Here is a 16,110-nt window from a genome sequence, read left to right on the forward strand (position 1 = left end):
CGATTGGAACCATGCTTTCAACGATGAAGAAGGATCTGCTCGGCCTCGATGACTTTGGCTTCGTCTACCACTTCTGGCTGCTGTTCATCTGAAACATCAAAAACTTTTGGTCCAACCTATGGTTTTAGCCAAGAAACATGGAAAACATCATGCATCGTCCAACTATTAGGCAATTTTAACTTCATGGAGACATCCCTTAACTTTTTAACTATTGGGAAAGATCCAAAACTACGGAATGAAAGCTTGGGGCAACGTTTGCCCACTTTTTTCAATCTTTGTTTCATGATACGCAGATAGACCCAATCCACTTCCTTAAAGTGGACATATCGTCTTGACTTATTTGCCTGTCTGCTATAGGCTTCTTGTGCTTTGGTCAAGCGGTCCTTGACTGACTTAATGATTTCGGAAAATGCTTCCGTGGTTTTATTAGCCTCTAGAGATGGAGACACCAATCTCGTCAAAAGAGGAGAAACGGCGACCAAAGGCTACTTCATATGGAGTCCGTTCGTCGACACTGGATGAATGAGTATCGTTCAAGATAGCTTGGACCAATGGAAGATAATGTTTCCATTTGGACTGCTGGTCATGATAATATGACTTGAGAACATCAGAGGCCAACTGGTAATAAAATTTGTCTGGCTGTCTGTTTGTTGATGCAATGCACTAGATGTTAGAATATGCAGCGGAGATGATGACCAAATCTGGAAACACAGAAAATAGACAGCAACGGAGAGAGGCGTATAACTCTACTATGTATACACAGGAAGATCTCGAATACAACACAAGAATGGCAAGGGGATGTGGGGCCATTTTATATGGCCCCAATGATGCAGTCGGCCTGTAGAAGGGCAGCCGATAGGCCTTGATTCTCCATGACCAGCCAAGACAACCAGTCAGCCAGTGCATGTGTGAGGTCGTGGACCTGAAGCATCAGTCGGCCGGCTCATGGGCCCTCCTGCCAACACTGGGCATCCACCCAAGCCAAGAAAAAATATAGGAAAAATACGGGGAGCGAGGAAAAATAAGAACAACACCTACAAGGGCGGGCACACCCACAACAAAGGCCCTAGTGTCTTAGTAAAGACAGGAGATGACTTCTAACACCCCCTCTCAGCTCTTGGCCCTGAAACCAACCACAAGGAGCTGGGGTGCCGCCTGAGCAAATCCTGAGATAGCGACTTTGTGAAGAGGTCCACCGTACTGTCCTCCGTCGAACAGAACTCTAGCAAGATGCCATCAGCAACGATCTGTTCACGAACAAAGTGCCTCTGGATGACTGTGGCTTCCTCCAGTGGAAGCCCAATCTTGCCATGCAACCTTTGCAACCTCACCACCTCACAAGCAGCATCACAAGCAGCCCGGTACTCTGCCTGTGTCGACGACAAGGCAAAAGATGATTGCCTCTTACTGCTCAATAAAATTGCTCCTGGGCCTGAAGTAGATCTCCTCGTGTCTAGATCTCCTCCGCAATTTGAGTCACTCCAACAGTGGAGTCGGACTCCATCCATCAATCCCCCTCCTGTGTAAAAGAGTCCATGATCCTTCGCATGCTGCAGAAACCACAAGACACGCAATCCTGCCTCCCAAAGAGTCATTTGCAACCATGAGCTCAACTGCCTCTTTAGGAAGCTCCCGTCCAATCTGGTATTCATCAACCAAATCAATGAACCATTCTGTTTCCGAGTCAAAGAGCCATCACACTGCTCACAAGGATCAAAACCTATTATGGTGGAAAGCCAAATCCTGGAAACTTGCTGAAGACCACGCAAGGCCTTTTGAAACCTGTCAACCACCCCCTCTGAATCCGGAACCACTAAGCCTGGAGAATCCACCTCCTTCTGCAAGTAATCAACTGCCACCTGCTTGGCTTTCCAAGAGGTCCCCGTGGAAAGAACATCCTCATCTACAAGAATTTCTTTGTCTCGAATACTACGAGACATCAGAGCATAAGTTACCTGCTCAGTTTCCTGTGACTGACGAACACAAGAACCACCAACATCAGTACTGGAAAGTCCCTGCCAACTGCCGCCATCAACTGGCAAGCTATCCTCCATCTGGTCCCGAAAAGCCTGCACCTGCAGCGTATCCACACTTAAGTGGCCATTACTAGACTGCCACTTATCACAAACCTGAGAACCTGGGAGAGAGAGTGCTGAAAGCTTGTAAACTCCATTCTCCACTCCGCCTTCCCAAACTACCTGGCCTGTTGCCTTGTCCCGGAGAGCAACAAAATGCTCATCAAACTCCACCCGTACGCCAGTCTTGCAAACCTGATGCACTGACAACAGATGAAAACCAAGTGACGGAACATACAACACCTGGGAGGCATGCTTCCTCCCCTTGCCATCGTGAACTATCTCCATCTTGTCCTCACTGTGAACTGGGATAGTGGATGTATCCCCAGTAAGAATGTGACTAGAATACCTGTAGAGATCTTGTAAAGCCGAATGGGAAGGAGTCATGTGCCTAGAAGCACGAGTGTCTAGAATCCACTGCCGAGTATCCATTGCGGAGAGTCCACCAACCTCCTCCCTGCGCGAAGAAAATGAAACATCGGTGTCCATCACCTCCAAGTGCACAAAAGCCGGAGTCTTCATGATTGTTGCTGAGGAATCTTCACCCTTCTTGGTCTTCCGCTTGGGACACTGCCTCCAATAGTGGCCTTTCTTGCCACAATCATTACAGGTCCTCTCTGTCTTTAGTTTCTCGCGGTCAGCGTCGGACTTCTTCTCAGAAGACTTCTCCAATGAAGCCTTCCCTTTGCCCGTGTTACGGCCTTTCGACCGTTGGCTAGTTAAGGCCTCCAAACCTCCACCCTAAGGAGGGTTCGAGAATCTTTCCTCTTGGTCCAAGACCATGGGCACAAGCTCCTCCCAAGTAATCGTGCTGAGCTTGTGCCACTGGTAATCAAAGACGAGTAAAATGATGAGTATATGAGAGGGCAAATGCGACAGCAACGTTATGGCCATGTCCTCCGGCGATATCTCCTTCCCAGCTTGAAGAACTTCCTGCTGAAGAGCCTGTAGCTTGTTAATATGCTCCCGTATCGTCGACGACTTTGTAGGGCTCATAACTCGCATCTGTACTTCCAAGGAAATCCTCTTCATGGGCGATACCCTGTTGTAAAGAGAAGCCAAATGCTGCCATATATCTCTGGCCAGTGTCATATGCTTTACATGATTGATTACCTGCGGTGTGCAGTTGAGGAAGATAATGAGCGGACCCTGGCGTTGACACAATCCCACAACTGTGCTTGTGCCTCCCGGTCCTTACGGATCGACGGTAACTCCCCTTCCTCTACTTCCGGCCGTGGAACCCCAACAACGATGAAATCAACAAGGTCATTAGACTCCAGAACAGATTCCATCATAACCTTCCATATGCCGTAGTTGTTCTCGTCCAACTGACGGTCCACCGGGAACGTGGGGAGTGTAGGGATCTTCACATGCCTCTCAGCCATCTCTAACAAATTTGCCATTGCGGGAAAGTAATCTGAAAAAGGGAGGGTGGGTGGGAACATAGAAGAACTTACAACTGCAAGTGGCTGTCTAGCAAATCAGCCTGCCGTCTTCTTGCTTCTCCTCTTCCTGAACAGTCCCGAACAGTCCACCAATCAGCAACACAACAGTCCCCCTCTTGCTCACACAAATCCCAAGGACTATCAAGAGCCTAGGGCTCTGATACCATGCCAGAATACGCAGCGGAGATGATGACCAAATCTGGAAACACAAGAGCAAGTGCAGAAAATAGACAGCAATGGAGAGAGAGGCGTATAACTCTACTATGTATACACAAGAAGATCCCGAATACAATACAAGAATGGCAAGGGGCTGTGGGGCCATTTTATATGGCCCCAATGATGCAGTCGGCCTGTAGAAGGGCAGTCGACAGGCCTTGATCCTCCACGACCAGCCAAGACAGCCAGTCGGCTAGTTGTCAACAGTTGGCCAGTGCATGTGTGAGGTCGTGGACCTGAAGCATTAGTCGGCCAGCCCCAACACTGGGCATCCACCCAAGCCAAGAAAAAATAGGGAAAAATATGGGGAGTGAGGAAAAATGAGAACAACACCTACAAGGGCGGGCACACCCACAACAAAGGCCTTGGTGTCCTAGTAAAGATAGGAGATGACTTCTAACACTAGACATCTGTAACTTAGTTCCAAAGTTTTCAAATAATGCCCTCCAGAAATGCGAGGTAAACTTGGAATCTCTATCTGAGGTGATGGTGCTAGGCAAACCACAAATTGGGTACCAATGCTTGAGAGGAAGACGGGCTATGTCCTCAGTTGTGGCCATATGCTTGCATGGGATGAGCATGCAGAATTTACTGAAGCGATCCACAATGGTGAAACATTGAGTGTTACGGGATCCGGTGGATGTTGGTAGAGGCCCTACAAAGTTCCTAGATATGTCGATGAAAGGTCCGTCGGGGATAGGCAAAGATTGAAGTAACCTAGTTTTCTTTGTATGTGGAACCTCTACTTTTTGACAAATCTTACAGGCTTGAACATGTGAATATACATCACGCCTCATTTTTGGCCAATAAAAGGACCGTTCTAATTTCTCGAGGGTACTGTTGATACCTCTATGTTCTCCAACTAAGGAGTCATGCGTATCATGGAGAAGAGCTGATCGCTTTTTCCGAATGACACAGAGGCGGTTCTTGAAGAACAACCAACCGTTTTGTACTGAATAATGGCCAGGCTCAGAAGTGAGGGCCAAATTATACTGAGTACCAAACTCAGGGGAGTCGACATACTGGTCTTTCATGCTATTTTAGTCCTTTCTTGTGATTTCGAGAATGATAGACCCCTGGATTGTGCCTGGATGCTGGCCTTTCGACTAAGAGCATCTGCTAACTGGGTTATGCTTACTAGGGATGTATTCAATCATTCCTCCAAACTGTTGGAAGAGTTGACTCCACCTGGCCTGCCGATCACTCCACTGGGCACTGGGCATGGTTTGAAGCCACTTAAGTGCTTGATGGTCTGTTTTTACTGTGAAGACTTGTCCATAAAGAAAAGGCTTTCAATGTTTGAACGTTGTGATCACACCCAAAAGCTCTTTGTCATAAACCGAATAATTCTTTTTGGCGACATTCAACTTTCTACTGTAGTATGCCATGGGTCTATTGTCTTGTTGGAGAACTGCACCTATGGCTACATTGCTTGCATCGGTAATGACCTCGAAAGGTTCATCCCAAGATGCTAACTTTAACATAGCCGCCTTTGAGGCAGCTTTTTGGAGTGCACGGAATGCATCAAGTGCCTTGCCTGTGACTGAGACTTTCTGTTTACGAATCTTCACCCCCTTGAGCAAGTCGGTGAGAGGTGCTGCAAGGTTGGAAAACTGATGAACATGGGTGTTGTAGGCTTGACAAAGACCTACAAAAGAACGGATTTCTTGGGCGGTCTGAGGGATGTCCCAATCTAAGATTTCCTAAACCTTTGATGGATCCAGTCTAATCCCATCGGAACCGATGATATAGCCCAAGTATTGAACTTCCTTAACGCCGAAGATAGACTTTTTGGCGTTTATGTAGAGTCCATTATCTCGCAAAAGTTGCAAGACTTTCTCCACATCTTTCTCATGCTGCTCCATAGTGGCTGAGAATACAAGTATGTCATCAAGAAAGATGAAGACACACTTACCAATGAGGACTGCGAAAATCTTAGACATCATTTTACTGAAGGTTGCGGGTGCATTTGTAAGTCCAAAAGGCATAACTACGAATTTGTAGTGACTACGCTCTGTCCGAAAAGCTGTTTTTGGAATGTCAACTTCAAAAATGTGGACCTAATGGTACCCACTCTTGAGGTCGATCTTAGTGAAAAATTTAGCACCGTCTAAACGCTCCAAAATGTACTCAATCCTTGGCATAGGAAACTTATTCTTAATGGTGAGTTTATTTAGTGTCCTGTAGTCTACACAAAGGCGTGCCGACTTGTCCTTCTTTTGGACAAATAGGATGGGTGTAGTAAATGGTGAAGAAGGAGGCCGAACAAATCTGGCTCGGAGGAGCTCAGATAACTGTCTTTCTAGCTCGCCCTCTAAAGTCTTGAAAAGACGATGGGGAAACTTGCTAGGACGTTCTAATCCAGGGACCAAATCAATATGATGGTCCTTAGAACGGGATGGAGGGAGACTGGGCGGAAGATCGTCTCTAAGCATAATGTCCTGATGTCTGGACAGGAGGTCTGCTAACTGTGGGACTGAAGATGAGATGGATGCTACCGATGAGGTAGAGACTGTTTGAGCACGAACATAAAGTAGTGCTCCTTCTGCTCCCTTGCGGATAGCTCGTCGGGCCTGGAGGTGCGAAATCAATGGGATGCCGAGAATGCTTCTATCCCCACGAATCATGACGGACTCAGGAAAACCTTTACAGATAGTAAAAGTGTCCTGTCTCCAATTGGGAATAGGCTCATATTTGCGAACCCACTGGATTCCTAAGATCATGTCACATCCCAAAAGAGGCGAGACAATGAAATCTCGTTGGAATGAGGCCTTCTCAACTTCAAAGGCAAATTGCTGTGCCTTTTGAGAAATGTGGGTGCGGAGTCCAGGGGTGAACCCGTCCACATCCAGATGATAGGTACTAATGTGTAGCTCATCTTGTTAGCCAACTGGGGAGAGATGGTGTCTTCAGAACTGCCCATGTCGAATAGGACTACAAACTGTCAGCCCTTGGTAGAGCCATAAGCTCGGATGAGGCTTTTCTGTGCAGTATCGCTCTCATCCTCCTGCTTAGCATCAAATACCACGGATGGCATAGGATGCATAGAAGGTAAAAGTTGAACCGCATTGGTGGTAGTAGGCGGGGTTGGAGGAGCTGGGGATGCTGTGGCGGCTGTAGGAGAAGGGGCTTTGGCGGCTTGTTCCGCTTGCCATTTGTGGCAATCCTTCTTACCATGCCCTATGATGTGACAGAAAAAACATCTATTTTCTGATTGGTATTTATTTTGCTCCTCTGGAGGAAGATAACCTCGAGTAATGCCTGCCTTAGTTTTTTCATCGAGGGTTTTCTTAGGCTTAGATTCTTTATCCTTCTTACCCCCTGAACTGGAGCTATTACTGCCGTCCTTCTTAGCATCTTTAGAAGATGCATTACCTTTACATGGTTGTGGAGTAGATTGCTGCTGCTGGGGTTTGGTATTGGATTGGGATGATTGCTTGGGCTTGCCTCCGTTCATTTCTTCATTCTGAGCGAGAGTCAAAGCCAGATCATATGTACTGGGTTCAAAGTTACGAACTGTGAACCGGATGTTGGGATCCAATCCACGAATGAATTGCTCCATCTTGGCCTGCGCAGATAGCCCTAACTGCTGTGCTGAAGTAATAACCTTTCCGGAAAACTGAAGCACTGGAGACCCATTCTGTCTGAGTCCAGAGAACTCATCTGCCAGACCGGTCATATATTGGGGCGGGAGAAATCTGGTCTTTAGGTCATGAACAAACGTATCCTAGCTAAAAGCTGTGACACCTATGGTCTGGTCTGCATGAAGATTAGACCAATGTTGCCACCAAGTGACTGCCTCACCAGTGAGATGGGGAGCCGCTACGTGGACTCTATCCTGCGGATTTGTGATCCTAGCAAATGGAAAATCACCAGTAAATTGATGAATGAATTGATTAACTTCTAAATGATCACACTTACCGTTATACTTACTAAAATTTGGTTGACTTCGAATGACGGTAGTTGATGCTGCGGACTGTTGGCTGGTGGCACCTGAGGCGGGGGAAGCTGAAGAGAGGTGCTAGTATCTAAGATGAATGGCCTCCTTTTCCTTTTGGTGCTCGAGTAACATACGTTCTCGATCGAGCTCTCGTTGGTGCCCCGAGCAGCAAGTTCAGCCTGACGCCGGTCTTCGTCGATCTTGCGTTGGGCTTCCTCATAGTCCCGTCTATCTGCTTTTTCTTGTTGTTTTCTTGCTTCTGCTTTTGCTTTTTCTTCTCTCCATCTAGCTTCGTCTTCTCTTCTTTGTTGTTCCATCTGAAAGAAGAGGGAGATGTAGTCGGGGGCTGCTGGAGGCGGAGGACGTGCTGTTGTTGCCTCCAAGAGTTGGAGACGCTCCATGAGAAGCTGGTTCTGAGCTCTAAGTAGAGCTATGGTGTCTGCTGTAGTCGGAAGAGCAAGGTCTCCTTTGGGGGAGACTTCTTCCGGCTCATGGGTACTCTCCTCTCTATAGACATGATGCTGAAGTCGGTGGTCGTGCCGGAACGCAATCGGACCATCCAAGGACGCCCTCACGCTAGGATACGGTGTGTGTGGACAAGCTGAATTTGATACCATTGTAACATGCAGCGGAAGTATTCGTAATTGAGGATCCTGTCACACAAATGCTCATACCGTCTTCAGTATCCCGAGTTTCGGGAGTTTAGCAATTCACTTTAAGACTTTAAACTTTTAAGAGATTGAGAGAGAAAGATAGAAACTGTACACCGTATGGGGTCCCAAATTACCCATTGAAGGGCTCCCTATCCCGTTACCGGAATAGTATTTGCTTTATTACTTCGAACAGATTGACGGTGTGACTGATGATAAGCCAAACGCAAGATCTCTGAAGACCAAGAGTTGGGCTGAATTGTACACGGCTGTAGAGGCACCAATTGTTAGCACATTCATCCCCAGTTTCTGCCCATTTCTGGTGTCCTTTTGGTCTCTTTTGCATGGCCCTTGATTGTGGGCTGGCCACCCCTATTTCACATATTTTTCTGGGATTTTTCCCAGCCCATATGGTTTTTTCCCAGTCGGCCAGCTTATTCAGCTCCAGGCGGCCAGCTTATAAATAGGTGGGCTGGCCTCTCACCTTTTCATTTTGCCTTGTCTATCTTTTGCTCCCTCACTTATGAGACTACTTCTGTCTCTTGCTTGGGACTGTATTGCTTCGGTATATTCAGCATAGTTGCTCCATATCTCTCTCTCTTGCACTCTCTATTCAGCACACTCTAGTGCCCTTTTGCTTCCGCTCTGTGCACTCCATCTCTCTCTCTCTTGCACTCTCTATTCAGCACACTCTAGTGCCCTTTTGCTTCCGCTCTGTGCACTCTTTCATGGTATCATCGCTCCTGGTTCAGCGATTCCATCTGCTGCCCGAGATTTAGCCCTATTTACAGCCCCTTAACCTCTGCGTTTTTCTCAGATTTGCAGCTTTCTTCTTGCTGCATTTTCTGGACAGCTTCTGCTGGTTGTTCTCCTTCATTTTGGCTTCATCGCTTGCAGCCAGAAGGTAACTTTTTCATCAACGTTTCATTCCTACTTGGATTTTGGATCTGGGCGGCCTGTTTTTTCAGGACAACAGCCCCTCTTTGGCTGCGTTTTCCTCTCCGGTGGACATTCCCTTGTGCAGAGGGGGATTGTGGTGGTTCGGGCTTTGGTGGCACCCTTGGTGAGGACACTTCTTCTTCTGAGATTGTGCGTTTTTTTTCTTGAGTAGAGCCCAAGCTACAGTCCTAGTTGATGCCTTTCCCTCTTGCACCCTCTTACAGCATATTCCCAGGCCCTGTGTGGCTGCCTTTTCTCTCTATATCAAATCTGCATTTTTTGCTTCCCTCTTCTAGTGACCTCAAGGTTGGAGGTACAGTCGACATAAGGTTATGCGTTTTTTGCTACAGGAGGATTTTCGGGTGCTGTCCAGCCTCTTAGGGCTGCGTTTTGGTGGGAGGAAGGGACCTACATCAGCGTTTTCTGATTTGGATAGTTTTTTTATGAGGTTTGGTTCTATTGGTTGGATCAATGATGATAGCTTCAGATTTGGCTCCTCTACCACTTTCTTGTTATTTCCTAGATGAGGCAGACAAGTTGGATGGTGGTAACTTTCAGTCATGGAAGTTGCAGGTTACTTCTATTCTCAGGGAGTATGGTTTGATGGAGTTTCTCTTGTACAAGAATCGGTGCTTGCTGGACCTTGCCTCTGTGGAGGATGTGTGGAAGACTGATGGACAAATCTATGGCTTTCTCCTCCTGAATTGTCAGGATTCGGTTCTTCGACACTTCATCTATGCTCCTGATGATGCTTCTACTTTCTATGTGTGGCAGTTGCTTTGTGACCTGTATGGTGATGCCAATGATTGGCATATGGCATCTACTTCTGGGTGCTATGCAGCCAGTGATCTTATGGATACTTCTTTTGGAGACGTTCCTGCAGCGAAGGATAGTGGGCTAGTTTTTCTCACTGCATCTGAGGAGTTTGTTTCTTCTGTTGCCTTCAGTTTCTGTGCATACTTCTCCTTGCCTGGATGATATATGGTAATGGTTTTTGAGGAAGACAGTGGGCTATCTTTGCTCACAACTTCTAAGGGGGATTTGTCTCCTATTGCTTCGCCTTTGACTCTTTCTTTGACAACCAGTGACCAGGATGTGTTGCTGGTCCCTTTGCCTTCTATGGAGGAGTGTGATATGCAGCGGAAGTCTTTGTATTGGAAGATCCTGTCACATAAATGCTCACACCGTCTTCTGTATCCTGAGTTTCGTGAGTTTAGCAATCCACTTTAATACTCAAACTTTAAAGAGATACGAGAGAGAGAGATATGAGAACTGTACACCAGATTGGGTCCCGAATTACCCACTGAAGGGCCCCCTATCCCGATAACGAGATAGTATTTGCTTTATTTCTTTAGAGAGAATGACGGTGGATTGTAGATAAGCCAAATGCAAGATCTCGGAGGATTGGAAGCTTGGCTGAATTGTACACGGCTGTAGGAACACCTCGATGAACTGATCTCGAGCCTATGCACTCTTCCCAAGGGCATGAGGAAGGGTTGCACACTTGAGGCTGAGAAAAGGAGATGGACTGTTCTAAGCTATGTTAGAATGCTGTAAATGCTTATGAATGCTGTGTTACCTTCACCAGAGGGTTGGTGTATGACTGGATGATGTACTGAAGGCTGGATACTGATGTAAACTGATGATTCAGGGCTGAGAACTGCTGTAGACTGAAACGCAGACCTGTAGGGATGATGCTGGACTGATACGCAGGCTGAATGCTGATGCTGGATAGAAAACGCAAGTTGAATGCTGATGCTGGACAGAAAACGCAGGGCTGTAGACTGAATTCTGGCCTGACTAGATGCTGAAAGTAGGCGACTGTTCACATGCAGAAAACACAGGTATCTTATGTTGATTTGGGGCTGATCTGATGCGCTTATGGCTGTAGGGCTGCTGAAGGAGAACCAAGGTTGGCTGAAGCAAACTCAAGCACTCCAAGGGCTGGATGAGACTAGTCTAGTGCTGAAGGCAAGGGAACTCCTAGGGCTGAGGAGGAAAGCTCTTAGCACACTGAAGACTGAATGAGAAACTAAGCCCTATGCAAGCCTATTTATACTAACTAGAGGCTGGTCAAGTTGGCTGGTCATTTATTTAATAAAGTTTATATTTATAAATGACAATAAATGCTAAATAAATACCAAAAAATATGGAAAAAATAGCAGATAAATCCTAGTAAATTCCCTAAGGCTTCTGGGATGTTCTAAATGATGCACAGGCATATGTATGAATATTATGCAGGATGCAGAGTGCTTTCTGATGCAAACCCTAAGGCTTCTACTGACTCTACATACATGGATGATTCTCTCCAAGTGGGTTAAGGGACTTGACTGACTGACTGATCCGCTAAGGCTGAGGAATGACCTACGTAGCTCGTGCCTGACCTATCCTGGATTGAGGATGTACAATGGGGTCACGGCGTACGACAAATATCATCCTACTGGGTTCTAATACTGTACAACTGTTGCACTGCTGATGATGAGCCATCTTGTCACCATGCACTGAGTGCAGAGTGCATGTGACAAGGAGCTTGCTTCTACGCTGTGTGATGCTATTGAGGAGGCTACTACTACTTCAGTTACCACTACTGTGAATGTTCCTATTTCCCTTACTCTGTGTGAGGATTCTGGATTGTGGTCAGGTGTGTCCGTGACCGTGCTAGGGGCACAGTGGTACTTCTAGGGATTGCAAGATTGGGATTTGGATTTGGTTGGGCTTGTGGAGTCCCAACATCAGTTTTCAGGGGGGGTAGTTGAGTTCTTATATCTGGCGATGTCGACCTTCGAGGAGGGTGCTGTTGTACAACATTTGGCTACTCTTGGTACAGAGTTGGAGCAGATGGACTCTATTTCTTTTGAGGGTATTATCTTCTTGGAGCTATAGGCTTCTAGGGATTTCTATGGCGCTGTATTTTCATTTGGGTTTGGCACTAATATTTGGAGCAGCACGACGCAACCTACATGGTTGTTTTCTTCTAGAGGAGCAGTGTACTTGGCAGCTTGTTCTGTTGCTTTTGTAGCTGAGTTGATGTGGAGATTGCTTGTGGAGCTTTCCTGGTACCTGTTGTTGATGCATTCTTTTGTCTTTGACAGAGGACGACTTCTTCGGCTTCTTGGAGTTTGTTCAGCATCTGGTGTTGAGAGGGTGTGTTAGCACATTCATCCCCAGTTTCTACCCATTTTTGGTGTCCTTTTGGTCCCTTTTGTATGGCCCTTGATTGTGGGCTGGCCACCCCTTTTTTCCCATATTTTTCTGGGATTTTTCTCAACCTATTTGGTATTTTACCAGTCGGCCAGCACTACCTACCTATAAATAGGTGGGGCTGGCCTCTCACTTTTCATTCAATCTTGTACATATTTTGCTCCCTCACTTATGAGACTATCTGTGTCTCTTGCTTGGGACTGTTTTGCTTCAGTATATTCAGCATAGTTGCTCCATATATCTCTCTCTCTTGCACTCTCTATTCAGCACACTCTAGTGCCCCTTTGCTTCCGCTCTGTGCACTCTTTCAGAAAGATCACACTCTTTCTGTGGTTGTTGGCACACAAGAGTTTGGCGATCGGTACTTGGTTGGCAGTGGGATGTCGGTCAACGGCTTGTTTGCGGTGCAACCACCACCAGGAGTCTCAGCGACATTGCCTTTGGGATTGCCCAAAGGCTCAGTAGATTTGGTAGTGGATTCTCCGCATATTCGCTATGGACAGGGCATCAATCCAGATCATCACTTGGGACACTATCGCTTGGGCCACAGAGGTTGGAGCGATCAAGGCGTATGAGGAGGATGGGGGAGGGCTAGCCCTTCAGGTCTCCAACCATCATACTGTAGTAGCACCAGTCACAGTCCATCCTACAGGTGACTGGCAGCCAGGCTCATGCGAGAGATGGGAGATTTGTAGTATCATTGCAACCTGGCACATTTGGCATGCTAGATGGAGCGAGGCCATGGAGGGTAGCATATGGCGTGATATTATTCACACCCTGTGAAGTTAAATGGGGGAAATAGAGCCGAAACGCCCGACTCATGAGGACACCTTGCTCTCGATTTTGGGGCATCTTGCACTACTCATTTACGTCGTTTTGCTTCGAGAAGCTACAAGGAGGTTCTAACCGCATGCGGAAGCGGTGGAAAGCCTTCTTGAGACTTTGGAGGCCTCCTCACAGATAGAGGCGGTGACCCCATAGTTGCATTCCATAATTGTACAGTACCATGCTTTCCGTACCTGTTTAAAGTGACTAGTTATTAATAACTACTAGTGGATACATGGTATGTAGGTTGATGTTAAGGAGCTCGAGCGTCGCAAATAGCAGCATGTCGAGGAGAGCGACATAGTACGTGATGAGCAAGAGGAGATATACAGATAGCTTCACAGAGAGCTTGAGGGCATTGATAGACGAGGCATTACAGACCACCTGTGTGGTTGTTTTGCCCCCCTCCCCTGTATGAGATAGCCTTCTCCTCATAGAGCAGCCAGCCGGAGGATAAGCATCTCTTTCGCTCATGATCACTTGTTTCCCGCCCTTAATATGAGGCGAGTTTGTATCTAGCCCGTTGTGGCTGTACTTAGCCCTTCGAGGCTGTTCTTTAAATTAACTAATTGAAGGATCTTTTTCTTGGGGAAAAAAAAACTCCTACAAATATCCCATATAGTGATCATGTGATCATGTACAGTGTGATAGATCACTCTCCAAATGGAAGTAAGCTCAAAGCTTTGTGGAAAGCTTCAAACTTCTCTTGGGGTAGTTTCTTGGTGAAGAGATTTGCAATGTTGTCGTGTAGAACAATAGATCAAGTTGATCTCCCCTGCATGTAAACTATCTCGGATATAGTGTTAGTGAACCTCAATATGCTTGGTTCTACTATGGAATACTAGGTTCCGTGCCATAGTATAAGATCCCTCCAAGACCTCCCTAAACACAACAACAAGATTGGTTCTCACATGTCTAATCTTTCCACATGGCACAGCCATTCCCTTGGAGTGGCAGACACAACTATGGTTTGGGTTGCTATCTTCACCTTGTTTGGTATCCCCTTGGTGAGGCCTTAGAAGAGAGGGCTGCCCCTCGCCTTCGTGTTTGCTAGCCATGGTCGTTTGCTTGGTGTCGGGCCTTGGTTTACACTTGTCCTATACAGTCATGTCTGGTGGCATCCAAGGGCGGATGCACGTGACATTAGCGCTAAAATAACTAGGTTAATGCTAATCCCAATGATCTAGCAAACACACAGGAAAGAGAGAGGAGATGTAACTCTAATCTACTGTATATTCCAAATATGTACAATGATGATCTTGGATCTTTATTGAGATCCAGTTCATGCATGCCTACTACCATGCATACAAAAAGTGTCTTGTTGAATTCACAGCTTCTCTGGTGATCAAGATGCCTTGGCTGTTTGTTGTCCTTGGTCTTGGCTCTCTACCTTTCGGTCTTAGTTTTGCAACCTCTATCGTTGAATGCTCATGAATGACCCTCAGCCTCCCTTTACACAGGGAAGTGATGGCAGGTCAGATTCAGGTTGGGTCATAAAAGATCATCAAAAAGGTCACCAAACATGTTCATACTGCACCCAATAAATGCCCCAAGCATTGGTGCTTTGTCTTGGGCACCTCCGGGTGCCTATAGAGAGGTCAGAACTGCCCCTATCGGTCCACACTTGCCCTCGAATCTTGTCTTAAAGGAGACTGCAAGCGAAAAGCACGCCCACATCACACCTGATTAATGTGTGCTGGTGACATCATCCCACTACTGGGTTTTTTTGTAGGACTTCAAACAATAGAGATTACCATTGTTTGCTTGAATGGTTCAGGATATATTTATGCTGCTCATGCTGTTTTATCAGAATGATCTTGTGGCAGACCTCTGCATTTCTTAACATTCTATGCCGGGGTGCTCATTAGGGGTGTGAAGAGTGGACAGGCTATTATTGATGGATATCAACCAGCTGGCTCTAGGTGTGGCTGGTGTCAGGAGACCAGTTTTTGTAGTGGACTATCGGTAGATAGTCTTATGTGGACAATGTAGACAACATGTCATTTCATTTGTTGCTAAGTTCTAATGGGTCTCATGTTGCTGTTTGTGCAGGTCTTTTCTGCTTGGATTAGCCAAATTTGGAAAAGGTGATTGGCGAAGTATCTCTAGAAACTTTGTGAGGACGCGGACGCCAGCACAGGTGGCAAGTCATGCCCAGAAGTACTTCATCCGTCTGAATTCCATCAAAAAAGACAGGAGAAGGTCAAGCATCCATGATATTACGAGTGTAAACGGAGATGCTGTGCAGCCTTGCCAGGGCCCCATTACAGGTCAAGGGATGCAAGGCCATTCATCTTCCAACTGTGCATCAGGTTTTCCAGAAGGTCCGGCCTTTGGTGCAGCCGTTGGTCAGCCTATCATGGGATCTACAGTTGGCACCCCTGTGCTGATCCCCTCTGCAGGTTTCACTGGTCCTTTTGTTTCAAGGGGTCCCTTGCCAAGACCTATTGTGCCTGGTGCACCTGTTGGTGTGCTGCCAGTTCCATATGCCTTAGCCCAGCCCGTGCCTCCATCTTCGTCTCAGCAAGTCGGGCCTATTTAAGACAGGTAGGAAAGGCGGGAGCATGTGCCAATATCTCTCTTCTAATGCATGTGGATGGGATAAATACTAATCTAACCCAGGTTTTTGGAAGCGCTAGGGTGTTTTGGCCATTTTTTCTCGTAAGCAATGAAGGATGTCTGGATAAATGTCTTGTGAAAGATTGGCTGCGAAGCTGCCCAATCTTCTGTACATTAGCTGAGACAGAACTGTGCACAATTTTTTCTCCTTTCTCAGAAGGAAAGGACCTATTCTGGAATAAGAGTTGGATTCTTTTGTT

General features: G+C 46.6%; 1 protein-coding gene across 1 annotated transcript in view; it reads left to right on the plus strand.

Moving 5' to 3' along the window:
• The window catches only part of LOC147616929 (transcription factor SRM1-like), a 53,643-nt gene extending 37,533 nt beyond the window's left edge, over positions 1-16,110 (plus strand). The window contains exon 2 of the mRNA XM_086776569.1: positions 15,344-16,110. Within this exon, the coding sequence (XP_086632695.1) occupies positions 15,344-15,833 (490 nt within the window). The 3' untranslated portion in view covers positions 15,834-16,110. The remainder of the gene's footprint in view (positions 1-15,343) is intronic.

The sequence above is a fragment of the Cibotium barometz genome, chromosome 37 (assembly GCF_041138505.1).
Source record: "Cibotium barometz isolate CiBa-2024 chromosome 37, ASM4113850v1, whole genome shotgun sequence".
Taxonomy (NCBI): domain Eukaryota; kingdom Viridiplantae; phylum Streptophyta; class Polypodiopsida; order Cyatheales; family Cibotiaceae; genus Cibotium; species Cibotium barometz.